This window comes from Salvelinus alpinus, chromosome 3 (assembly GCF_045679555.1).
Source record: "Salvelinus alpinus chromosome 3, SLU_Salpinus.1, whole genome shotgun sequence".
Lineage (NCBI taxonomy): Eukaryota > Metazoa > Chordata > Actinopteri > Salmoniformes > Salmonidae > Salvelinus > Salvelinus alpinus.
The window spans coordinates 74,038,763-74,051,112 of record NC_092088.1 but is presented as its reverse complement, the minus strand read 5'-3'; the positions used below and the strand labels follow the sequence as shown (position 1 = coordinate 74,051,112).

The 12,350-nt window shown below is 52.0% G+C and overlaps 1 protein-coding gene across 12 annotated transcripts in view; it reads right to left on the bottom strand.

Annotated features, from left to right (window-relative positions):
• Positions 1-262: 262 nt before the first annotated feature.
• The window catches only part of LOC139571274 (myocardin-related transcription factor A-like), a 91,456-nt gene continuing 79,368 nt past the window's right edge, over positions 263-12,350 (bottom strand). For 7 of the 12 annotated variants that reach the window (XM_071393982.1, XM_071393983.1, XM_071393987.1 and 4 more), the window contains 7 exons: positions 6,542-8,233; positions 6,049-6,261; positions 5,824-5,940; positions 4,495-4,644; positions 4,273-4,362; positions 3,973-4,033; positions 263-2,342 (listed from right to left, as the gene is read on the bottom strand). In XM_071393982.1, coding sequence (XP_071250083.1) covers positions 1,810-2,342; positions 3,973-4,033; positions 4,273-4,362; positions 4,495-4,644; positions 5,824-5,940; positions 6,049-6,261; positions 6,542-8,233 — 2,856 coding nt within the window. In that variant the 3' untranslated portion in view covers positions 263-1,809. Of the gene's footprint in view, positions 2,343-2,642; positions 2,861-3,972; positions 4,034-4,272; positions 4,363-4,494; positions 4,645-5,823; positions 5,941-6,048; positions 6,262-6,541; positions 8,234-12,350 lie in introns of all 12 variants that reach the window. The other 5 variants (XR_011674264.1, XM_071393984.1, XR_011674265.1 and 2 more) reach the window with 5 other exon arrangements.

The window sequence follows — 12,350 nt, the reverse complement described above, 5'->3', positions numbered from 1 at the left end:
GGGAGCTTTGTACGCATCTCTGTGTGTGGAGTACAGGTGATCTAGATTTGTTTCCCCTCTGGTTGCACATTTAACATGTTGATAGAGATTTGGTAGAACTGATATTCACATGTACAGGGTTGCAGGTGTGATTGCAGGGTACAGTGAAAAACTTAGGCTTCGAGCTCCAACATGCAGGACTACGTTTAATAAAATAATGAAAATGGTAATAAAAAATAAACCAAAATAGGACTATATACACATCATAACTGTGGCAGTGATGAATAAGTAAATGTCCATTGGGGTGGAGGCATAGTAAGAACTGTTGAGGGGGTAGGGGGAGAATGACCATTGAGGGGGTCTGGGGACCAAGTGAAATTAAAAACAATAAATTGTAATAATATACATATTAACTGCAACAGTGATGACTGTCATTGAGGTGGGAGCAGAGAAAGTCCATAGGGGGAATAACAGGGGAGCTAACTGACTAGTGGTGGCTATTCAGCAGCCTTATGGTCTGAGTGTAGAAACTATTAGCCAGAGGGTAGAAACTATTAGCCAGTCTCCGTTTTTGCCATGATGCTCCTGTGAAGCCCGTGTCTGAGTGATTGAAGTGGGGAGAACAGGGCGTGCCTGGGGTTCCTGATGATCCTCTTGGACTTCCTGCGACACTTGGAGTTGTAGGTGTCCTGTTGGGAGGCAGTGTGCACCCAATGGTGTGTTCAGCTGCACGTATAGCAGCTGAAGAGTTATAAATTCTGTTCAAGCGCGGCTCCCTTGAAAATGAGGCCTTAGTCTCAATGGGACTCCTTGCTAAAATAAAAATACAGTCACCAAATAATTTACAATGTAAAAGGTTTCTAAAAAATAAAACAAAGACGCATTCAAGTTTTCATTTTTTTATTATTATTATTATTATTATATATATATATATATATATATATATATATATTATTATTTTTTTTCCATAAAAATGTTTTTGGGAAGCTGAGACCCCTTTATACCCTACCTGTTATTCTAAGCAACCGGGAAGAAAAATATGAATAATCGATAATACACACCTCATATACAGAAATGCATAGTCGTCTAGCAAACACCTCCAGTAACTGCCTCCTCCAATGAGGTTCATTTCATCAACTTGGGTGCGTTCAATTTAACGTTGCGTGACAGTTTGTACTGAATGACACGCTTCCCCAAAACGGTGTGTACCGTTCATCAAAAGTCTTTGAGGTGTGTTTGCTCTCGTTTGGTGGGTGTGGCATGACCAATATGGGTGTGACCATTTAAAATCGTAAAACTCATGCAGCACACACCATTTACAATCTCCCTCTGGGCCACCATAATCACACTGTTCTTCAACTGGCCATTTAGTGGAGTACAGTTTTCGTTGAGATAAATGATTTGATGGAGAAAACTTAACACCATTCTTTCGTACTGAACGCACCCCTGGTTTGCACCAATGAGGTTTGATTCATTAGTAGGTTTCCACCAATGAGATGTGTTCATTACAACTTTTCACCAATCAACAGTCTCAGCATAAGTGCAAAGTTAGAGGCACCACTGACACATCGGGGCTGCCTTTCACATGTGTTACCCTTTGTCACCAGAAGGATGTGTCAGAGCGTGACCAAACTCCACACTATTCCCTTCACACACTGCCTCTGATCTAAAGTCAGTTTTGCTCTCTAGCCTGTCCAAACATGACGAGAGGGCAGAGTGAACGCAGGACAAGACTCCCCGTCTCAGTGTACGTCCAGAGTGGTGGACCTGCTTAGCGAATAAGACAGAGAGAGCCTGTACACAGTATGCGTACTCCTCACTCCGTAAGAGCTACAAACAGGAGTCCCAGTGCAGAGTGAGGTCTGAGCTGTCCAGGAAGTCCGCTGAGAACACACTGGGGGGCGTGTGGGGGCCGAGAGGGGCGAGACTCGTCCTCCCACCTACACCACCCATAGAGATGTCCAGCCAGTCCATGCTGTCCAGGGCTGGGTCCCCGAAGTCAAGCCCTGCCGGGTGGGTGGAGAAGCCCAGGTCGCTAGTGTCCATGTCCACCGGGGAGGGGGGATGGTCCAGGATGCTGGGGGTGCTCAGCATTTGGCTGTGGAGGTCGTCAATCAAAGTCAGACCGCCATCAGGCTCCACCCCCAGGAGGGGCGTGCCCGTGGTGCTCTCTAGGAAGTCCTCCAGACGACCACTTCCTGTGCAGGGTGATGGCGAGGGCTGCTGGGAAGGCACAGCGGGCAGGGAGGGCTCCGGAGGGGTGGTGGACGGCGAGATGTGGAGAGGGGACGAGGGAGGGGTGGGGGGGTCGGAGTGGTTTTGGGCCAGGGAAGAGTCTGGGTTGGCTCGGAATCCAGAGATTTCTGGTTGGGGATGAAAAAATAATGGGTTTGCTCATGTACTGGCAGTGAGACATGAAGATATACAGTACCAGTCAAAAGTTTAGACACACCTACTCATTCAAGGGTTTTTCTTTATTTGTACTATTTTCTACATTGTAGAAAAATAGTGAAGACATCAAAACCATGAATAACACATATGGAATCATGTAGTAAACAAGAATGTTTTAAACAAATCAAAATATATTTTATATTCTTCAAATAGCCACCCTTTGCCTTGATGACAGCTTTGCGCACACTTGGCATTCTCTCAACCAGCTTCACCTGGAATACTTTTCCAACAGCCTTGATGGAGTTCCCACATATGCTGAGCAGTTGTTGGCTGCTGTTCCTTCACTCTGCAGTCCAACTCATCCCAAACCATCTCAATTGGGTTGAGGTAGGTTGATTGTGGAGGCCAGGTCATCTGATGCGGAACTCCATCGCTCTCCTTATTGGTCAAATAGCCTTTACACAGCCTGGAGGTGTGTTGGGTTATCGTCCTGTTGGAAAAAAAATGATAGTCCCACTAAGCACAAACCAGATGGGATGGCGTATTGCTGCAGAATGCTGTAGTAGCCATGCTGGTTAAGTGTGCCTTGAATTCGAAAATAAATCAGACAGTGTCACCAGCAAAGCACCCCTACACCATCACACCACCTCCTCCATGATTCACAGTGGGAACCACGTGTGCGGAGATCATCCGTTCACCTACTCTGCGTCTCACAAAGACATTGCGGTTGGAACAACAACAACAAAAAAAATGCTAATTTGGACTCATCAGACCAAAGGACAGATTTCAACCAATCTAATGTCCATTGCTCGTGTTTCCTGGCCCAATCAAGTCTCTTCTTGTTGGTGTCCTTTAGTAGTGGTTTCTTTGCAGCAATTCGACCATGAAGGCCTGATTCACGCAGTCTACTCTGAACAGTTGATGTTGAGATGTGTCTGTTACTTGAACTCTGTGATGCATTTATTTGGGTTGCAATTTCTGAGGCTGGTAACTCTAATGAACTTATCCTCTGCAGCAGAGGTAACTCTGGGTCTTCCTTTCCTGTGGTTGTCCTCATGAGAGCCAGTTTCATCAAAGTGCTTGATGGTTTTTATGACTGCACTTGAAGAAACGTTCAAACTTCTTGAAATTTTTTGGATTGACTGACCTTCATGTCTTAAAGTAATGATAGACTGTCATTTCTCTTTGCTTATTTTAGCTGTTCTTGCCATAATATGGACTTGGTCTTCTACCAAATAGGGCTATCTTCTGTATACCACCCCTACCTTGTCACAACAACTGATTGGCTCAAACACCTGTTACATTGAAATGCATTCTAAGTGACTACCTCATGAAGCTGGTTGAGAGAATGCCAAGAGTGTGCAAAGCTGACATCAAGGGTCTGAAATATTTGAAAAATATATTTTGATTTGTAAAAAAAAAAATTGAGTTACTACATGATTCCATATGTGTTATTTCAAAGTTTTGATGTCTTCACTATTATTCTACAATGTAGAAAAGAGTGAAAAATTCAGAAAAACCCTTGAATGAGTAGGTGTCCAAATGTTTTACTGGTGCTGTATATGTGAGTGTTATGTTGTGTGTGCTGCTATGTTCTCTTACCGCCACTCTTCAAGAGGATGTCAAACAGATCGTCCATCTGTTGACTGCTCAGCCCGTTCTCCTGGGAGAAAAGGACATATATTTTGAACAGTTTACAGTACTCATGGTTGTTTAAACAAAATCGTCAAACATGTACAGTACTATAAAATTACCAAAATATTTTGAGCAAATTTGATTCGAGACCGACGCATACAGATGGACAGAGAAAACGAGAGAAGAGATAAGAGTATGTAAGAGAAGAAAAGAGAAAAGACATGAATAAACATGAGCAGAGGGAGATGGGAGGAGTGAAGGACATACTTTGGGGCGTTGAGTGAAGGAGAAAGAGGTCTGTTCAGGAGAGGGAGGGGTGAACAAAGTGTGCCGGTCAAAAGTCGGACACACTTCTCTCTGAAAGGGTGGAAGCAGAGAATAAAGAAAGGATGGGGGAAGGGGAAAGAATAAAAACATGGAGACTAATGAAAAATCAAATATGAGATGACGTTGACATGCCATGAATGATCATTGCAGAATATATCTTACCTTGAGGGAAAGGGAAGAGGTGCTTTGGCTTTCAGACAAGTTGGACACCTCGCCAAAGAAAGGATCGAGATTGGGCGGGGCGGAGACAGACTGAGTGGGCTCTGGCACCCCATTGGTTATGCCATTTGTTTCCAGATGTAGACCCACCTTCTGTTCCAGAACGAGAGGGTGAAGAAGAAGAGGAAATTAAATAAGGCCAGTCTTGATTTTTGTTATCATTTTAAGAAGGTGTTAACACGGCCACTCATTCATATTGAGTATTTCCCTACGCACCCCTAGTCCCTTTAGTTAGAATGCCCGACAGCTCCTCAGTCACCCCTAATTTTCTATCCAATCAGAGACTTTCTCTTTAGCCTGCTAATTGTAAATCCCGCCCCGTCAGTGAGTTGCGTTGAAGACAGGCAGTTTGTGAGTTCGCCACAGAAGCAACAAGACGACAAGTTGCACCATGTTTAACGTTATTTGTGCGCGCATCTAATAGTGAGTAATATGTGATGTTTTATCACACTATATGCTGCTCGCAATGGCGATGCTACTAGCTAGTTGGCCAGGCTAACTATTTTCTATGGTTCACACACTCATTGCATTGCAGTTATGTTTATGATTGAGATACAAGAATATATGTCCTGTTATTATTGCATTTACTCTATGCAGTTTGTTGTATTGTACAGCCTGCTTGTAAATGTGGCAACTTATTAGAGTTGTATTATGGTATTAGTATTGTATACTGTATGGTAATATATATCTTAGATTATATTGTATGTATATTTCAGGTCCATCTGTGTATAGCCATACATAACCTATTATAGTACACAATAATATGTAAAAGAGGTATCTTTGGGCTCCCGAGTGACACAGCGGTCTAAGGCACTGCATCTCAGTGCTAGAGGCGTCACTACAGACCCTGGTTCGATTCCAGGCTGTATTTTATACCAATGGCCTTGATTAGGAGTCCCATAGTGCGGCGCACAATTGGCCCAGCGTCGTCCGGGTTAGGGTTTGGCCGGGGTAGGCTGTCATGGTAAATAAGAATTTGTTCTTAACTGACTTTCCTAGTTAAATAAAAGGTTAAAAATATATTTTCTACCTTGTAGAACCACTACCTACAGTTACCCATTAAAGAACCCTAAAGATCTCCAGTGTGTTGGTTGACAGTGGTGTGTGACAAGTCAGTCAAGACAGCATCCATACAGCATCCAACCCAGCAAACTACTTTAGTCCTCAGAGGGACAGGTTTACCCCCTATCCTTTTTTACAGACGGTGACCGCTAATATTGTGTGTGTGAGAGACAACCTTGTTTCGGTCACAATGTTTTGTCATTTTAATACCTTTTTGATAAACTGGGTGACAGGGCCTGGTTGTAACTGTTGTTTTGATTGGGTATCGGGGCTCAGTATCTCAGCTGGCAATTGGCTGGGGAGCTTGCTTGGAGTTGACTGCAATCGCTAGAGTAAAAAGGGCAACTTTACTGCACTGTGATACCATCTTACACAATCATTTCACCAACATAGAGACTTGTAACACTTAATAGCAGATTTACAGTGTAACTGTACCTGCAGTGTGATGCGTTGCGATCCACTGGTTTTGCCCAATGAGGTCACGCCGTTTTGGCCCTCTGCACTGTTATTGGTCAGTGCTATCAGGTAGTGGTTGCCATTGCCGTCGGTGACCAGGGTGGGCGTGGTGCCCGACTTGAGGAGGTCCAATGAGAAGGTCTGGGCGGGGACCTGGGTGCCATTCTGTTGGCTGATGAAGACTGGAGTGACCTGAAGAGAATAGAGTAGGAAAGAGGCATATTCAAACACAGGGCCCAGACACGAGCCAATGATAATGACCCAACAGAGAAGGGGAAGAGACTAGGTTCGACTAGGTTTGAAACATGTCTCCCCCGCTTGCCACACTGTTTGCCTGTTGAGCTGAAGTCTTCAGGTTTCAGACAAGTTTATTCCGTTAAATATAAAATATGGACCTGATGTGTGGCGGCGTGTATTACTATACTGTAAATCTACAGACTGTACAATCGAGAGCTGTAATGATTGAATGTACCTGTTGTGGGGTGACTGTCTGACTCGGTTGTTTGTTCTGCTGCTGTCTCTGGGACTGTCTCTGCTGCTTCCTCTGCAGTACTTGCAGCTGTTGGTCCTGCAGCTGTTGGTCCTGCAGCTGTTGGTCCTGCAGCTGTTGGTCCTGCAGCTGTTGGTCCTGCAGCTGTTTGGCCTGCAGCTGTTGGTCCTGCAGCTGTTGGTCCTGCAGCTGTTGGTCCTGCAGCTTTTTGGCCTGCAGCTGTTTGGCCTGCAGCTGTTTGGCCTGCAGCTGTTTGGCCTGCAGCTGTTGGTCCTGCAGCTGTTGGTCCTGCAGCTGTTGGTCCTGCAGCTGTTGGTCCTGCAGCTGTTTGGCCTGCAGCTGTTGGTCCTGCAGCTTTTTGGCCTGCAGCTGTTTGGCCTGCAGCTTTTTGGCCTGCAGCTGTTTGGCCTGCAGCTGTTTGGCCTGCAGCTGTTTGGCCTGCAGCTGGAGCTGTTTCTGCTGAGTCTGCTGGATGATCAGCTGCTGCTGTTGCTGGAATAACAACTGGGCCGAAGTCTTCTGCTGCTGCATCTGCTGTGTCTGTTGTTGCTGGAGCTGTTTGGAATGCTGTTGTGTCTGTTGTTGTTGTAGTTGTTGTGTCTGCTGTTGTTGTGTCTGCTGTTGTTGTGTCTGCTGTTGTTTCAGTTGTTGTGTCTGTAGTATTTGTTGTGTCTGTTGTTCAACCTGTATCCGGGGGATCTGCTGCAGTTTGAGCAGGGTCTGCTGAGAGCACTGTGTCGGCTGAGCCTCGTCCACTCCCTCCATCCCTTCTTCTGTCTCTACCTCATTCTTGACCCTCACCATGTCTGTGTTGGTGAGAGAGAGATGGAGGATGGTAGAGGCTTTGATGGGGGTGGTTTGGGCCTCCTGGGCATAGCCGTTCACCACCACTCCCTGTACTCCCTCCATCTCTTCTCCCTCCATCTCTCTCACTGCTCCAGTCTGTAGCCCCTGCTCCAACTGGGAGCGCAGGTTCTCCACCAGCCTCTGTTTCTGCCTCAGCATGCGTGTCAGCTCCTCAATCTGCTTGTCCTTCTCCTGAAGCATCTGGTCCTTGTCCAAGGGGGAGGCCTCCATGGTTGCCCCGGCTAGGGGCTCCTGAGGTGGGGCGGCAGGCTGAAGCTTGGTGGTAGAAGGCCGGGACTGGGAGAGGCTGCAGGTGGATAAGTGACCCTGGTTCTCCTCTTTGATGGAGGCTGGGGAGGGGTGCTGTGGAGAGGGGTGCAGGCTGAGTTGGGTCAGGGGAGAGCTCACCATCTCCCCGAACACGTCTCCATTACAGCTGGTCTCGTCGGGGCTCATCACCGCCAGAGACCGTTCTGACAGGGTGGGGGAGAGTGGAGGGGAGGAGCTCGTACTGCCAAACCTCATAATACAGGCCGGAGCGGCACTCTGAGCCAATGAGAAAGCGGGTATCTTCCTTGCTGCCTCTCCTGAATGGTGGGTGTGGGGATTAGTTCCGGCCTGGGAGGGGGCAGGGCTGATGGAGCCAGCAGGTTCGGTTGAGGCTTGCGGTGGGGTTGGTTGGCTGGGTTTAGGGCTTACAGTAGCAGTAACACCAGCTCGACCTCCACCGTTCTGCTCCTGGTAGTTCCTCAGCCTCTCGATCAGGTCCATCTTGGTGCCAGACACGGTCAGACACCGTAGTTTCAGCTCCTGTTTCAGCTCAGCAACCTGGAGGAGAGAAGTAGAAGTACAGTTATGATTCTGATCCATTACATTTTACATTTAAGTCATTTAGCAGACGCTCTTATCCAGAGCGACTTACAAGTTGGTGCATTCACCTTATGATATCCAGTGGAACAACCACTTTACAATAGTGCATCTAACTCTTTTAAGGGGGGGGGGGGGGTTAGAAAGATTACTTTATCCTATCCTAGGTATTCCTTAAAGAGGTGGTGTTTCAGGTGTTTCCGGAAGGTGGTGATTGACTCCGCTGACCTGGCGTCGTGGGGGAGTTTGTTCCACCATTGGGGTGCCAGAGCAGCGAACAGTTTTGACTGGGCTGAGCGGGAGCTGTACTTCCTCAGAGGTAGGGAGGCGAGCAGGCCAGAGGTGGATGAACGCAGTGCCCTTGTTTGGGTGTAGGGCCTGATCAGAGCCTGAAGGTACGGAGGTGCCGTTCCCCTCACAGCTCCGTAGGCAAGCACCATGGTCTTGTAGCGGATGCGAGCTTCAACTGGAAGCCAGTGGAGAGAGCGGAGGAGCGGGGTGACGTGAGAGAACTTGGGAAGGTTGAACACCAGACGGGCTGTGGCGTTCTGGATGAGTTGTAGGGGTTTAATGGCACAGGCAGGGAGCGCAGCCAACAGCGAGTTGCAGTAATCCAGACGGGAGATGACAAGTGCCTGGATTAGGACCTGCGCCGCTTCCTGTGTGAGGCAGGGTCGTACTCTGCGAATGTTGTAGAGCATGAACCTACAGGAACGGGTCACCGCCCGTGACCCGTTCCTGTTACATCTCCCTCCCTCCCTCCCTCCGCCTCACTCTCCCTCCCTCCGTCTCACTCTCCGTCTCTCTCTCCCTCCCTTCGTCTCTCCCTCCCTCCCTTCGTCTCACTCTCCGTCTCTCTCTCCCTCCCTCCCTCCGTCTCTCTCTCCCTCCCTCCCTCCCTCCGTCTCTCTCTCCCTCTCACTCCCTCCCTCCCTCCGTCTCTCTCCCTCCCTCCGTCTCTCTCCCTCCGTCTCTCTCTCCCTCCCTCCCTCCCTCCGTCTCTCTCCCTCCCTTCCTCCCTCCCTCCCTCCGTCTCTTTCTTTCTCTCTCTCCCTCCGTCTATCCCTCCTTCCGTCTATCTCTCCCTCCCTCCCTCCGTTTCTCTCTCTCCGTCCATCTATCTCTCCCTCCCTCCCTCCGTCCGTCTATCTCTCCCTCCCTCCGTCCGTCTATCTCTCCCTCCCTCCCTCCCTCCGTCCGTCTATCTCTCCCTCCCTCCCTCCCTCCGTCCGTCTATCTCTCCCTCCGTCTATCTCTCCCTCCCTCCCTCCGTCCGTCTATCTCTCCCTCCCTCCCTCCGTCTCTCTCCCTCTCGCTCTCCCTCCCTCCGTCTCTCTCCCTCTCTCTCCCTCCCTCCCTCTCTCTCCATCTCTCTCCCTCCCTCCCTCCGTCTATCTCTCCCTCCCTCCCTCCGTCTATCTCTCCCTCCCTCCCTCCGTCTATCTCTCCCTCCCTCCCTCCGTCTATCTCTCCCTCCGTCTCTCTCTCCCTCCCTTCCTCCGTCTCTCTCTCCCTCCCTCCCTCCCTCCCTCCGTCTCTCTCTCCCTCCCTCCCTCCCTCCGTCTCTCTCTCCCTCCGTCTCGCTCGCTCTCCCTCCGTGTCTCTCTCCCTCCCTCCGTCTCTCTCTCCCTCTCCCCGTCTCTCTCTCCCTCTCCCCGTCTCTCTCTCCCTCTCCCCGTCTCTCTCTCCCTCTCCCTCTCTCCATCCCTCCCTCCCTACCTCCGTGTCTCCCTCCCTCCGTGTCTCTCTCCCTCCCTCCCTCCCTCCGTCTCTCTCTCCCTCCCTCCCTCCGTCTCTATCTCCCTCCCTCCGTCTCTCTCTCCCTCCCGCCGTCTCTCTCTCCCCGTCTCTCTCTCCCTCTCCCCCTATCCCCGTCTCTCTCTCCCTCCATCCGTCTTTCCCTCCCTCCGTCTCTCTCTACCTCCCTCTCTCCCTCCCTCCGTCTCTCCCTCCCTCTCCCTGTCTCTCTCTCTCCCTCCCTCTCTCCCTCCCTCCCTCCCTCTCTCTCTTCCTCCATCCGTCCGTTTCTCTCTCTTCCTCCCTCCCTCCCTCTCTCTCTTCCTCCATCCGTCCGTTTCTCTCTCTTCCTCCCTCCCTCCCTCCGTCTCCCTCCCTCCCTCTCTCTCCGTCTCTCTCCCTCCCTCTCTCTCCGTCTCTCTCCCTCCCTCCGTCTCTCTCCCTCCCTCCGTCTCTCTCCCTCCCTCCGTCTCTCTCTTCCTCCCTCCGTCTCTCTCTTCCTCCCTCCGTCCGTTTCTCTCCCTCCCTCCCTCCCTCCGTCTCCCTCCAACTCTCCCTCCCTCCAACTCTCCCTCTCTCCCTCCCTCCCTCCCTCCCTCCGTCTCTCTCCCTCCCTCCGTCTCTCTCCGTCTCTCTCCCTCCCTCCCTCCGTCTATCTCCCCCTCCCTCTCTCCCCCTCCCTCCCTCCGTCTCTCTCTCCCTCCCTCCCTCCCTCCGTCTCTCTCTCCCTCCGTCTCTCTCCCCCTCCCTCCCTCCGTCTCTCTCTCCCCCTCCCTCCGTCTCTCTCTCCCTCCCTCCCTCCGTCTCTCTCTCCCCCCCTCCGTATCTCTCCCCCCTCCGTCTCTCTCTCCCCCCCTCCGTCTCTCTCTCCCTCCCTCCCTCCGTCTCTTTCTTTCTCTCTCTCCCTCCGTCTATCCCTCCCTCCCTCCGTCTATCCCTCCCTCCCTCCGTCTATCCCTCCCTCTGTCTATCTCTCCCTCCGTCCCTCCGTCTCGCTCTCCCTCGGTCTCGCTCTCCCTCCCTCCCTCGGTCTCGCTCTCCCTCCCTCGGTCTCGCTCTCCCTCCCTCCCTCCCTCGGTCTCGCTCTCCCTCCCTCCCTCCCTCCCTCGGTCTCGCTCTCCCTCCCTCCCTCCCTCGGTCTCGCTCTCCCTCCCTCCCTCCCTCGGTCTCGCTCTCCCTTCGTCTCTCCCTCCCTCCCTCCGTCTCTCCCTCCCTCCCTCTCTCTCTCTCTCTCCCTCCCTCAGTCTCTCTCCCTCCCTCCGTCTCTCTCTTCCTCCCTCCGTCCGTTTCTCTCTCTTCCTCCCTCCCTCCCTCTCACTCCCTCCCTCCGTCTCTCTCCCTCCGTCTCTCCCTCCCTCCGTCTCTCTCTCCCTCCCTCCCTCCGTCTCTCTCTCCCTCCGTCCGTCTATCTCTCCCTCCCTCCTTCCCTCCGTCCCTCCCTCCCTTCCTCCCTCCCTCCCTCTCTTTCTTTCTCTCCCTCCCTCCGTCCGTCTATCTCTCCCTCCCTCCCTCCGTCCGTCTATCTCTCCCTCCCTCCCTCCCTCCGTCCGTCTATCTCTCCCTCCCTCCCTCCCTCCGTCCGTCTATCTCTCCCTCCCTCCCTCCGTCTCTCTCCCTCTCGCTCTCCCTCCCTCCGTCTCTCTCCCTCTCTCCCTCCCTCCGTCTCTCTCCCTCTCTCTCCATCTCTCTCCCTCCCTCCCTCCGTCTATCTCTCCCTCCCTCCCTCCGTCTCTCTCTCTCTCCCTCCCTCCGTCTCCCTCCCTCCCTCTCTCTCCGTCTCTCTCCCTCCCTCTCTCTCCGTCTCTCTCCCTCCCTCCCTCCGTCTCTCTCCCTCCCTCCCTCCGTCTCTCTCTTCCTCCCTCCGTCCGTTTCTCTCTCTTCCTCCCTCCCTCCCTCCCTCCGTCTCCCTCCCTCCAACTCTCCCTCTCTCCCTCCCTCCGTCTCTCTCCCTCCGTCTCTCTCCGTCTCTCTCTCCCTCCGTCTCTCTCCCTCCCTCCGTCTCTCTCTCTCCCTCCGTCTCTCTCTCCCTCCCTCCGTCTCTCTCTCCCCCCCTCCGTCTCTCTCTCCCTCCCTCCCTCCGTCTCTTTCTTTCTCTCTCTCCCTCTTTCTCCCTCCCTCCCTCGGTCTCGCTCTCCCTCCCTCCCTCCCTCCCTCGGTCTCGCTCACCCTCCCTCGGTCTCGCTCTCCCTCCCTCCCTCCCTCCCTCGGTCTCGCTCTCCCTCCCTCCCTCCCTCGGTCTCGCTCTCCCTCCCTCCCTCCCTCGGTCTCGCTCTCCCTCCCTCGGTCTCGCTCTCCCTCCCTCGGTCTCACTCTCCCTCCATCTCTCTCCGTCTCTCTCCCT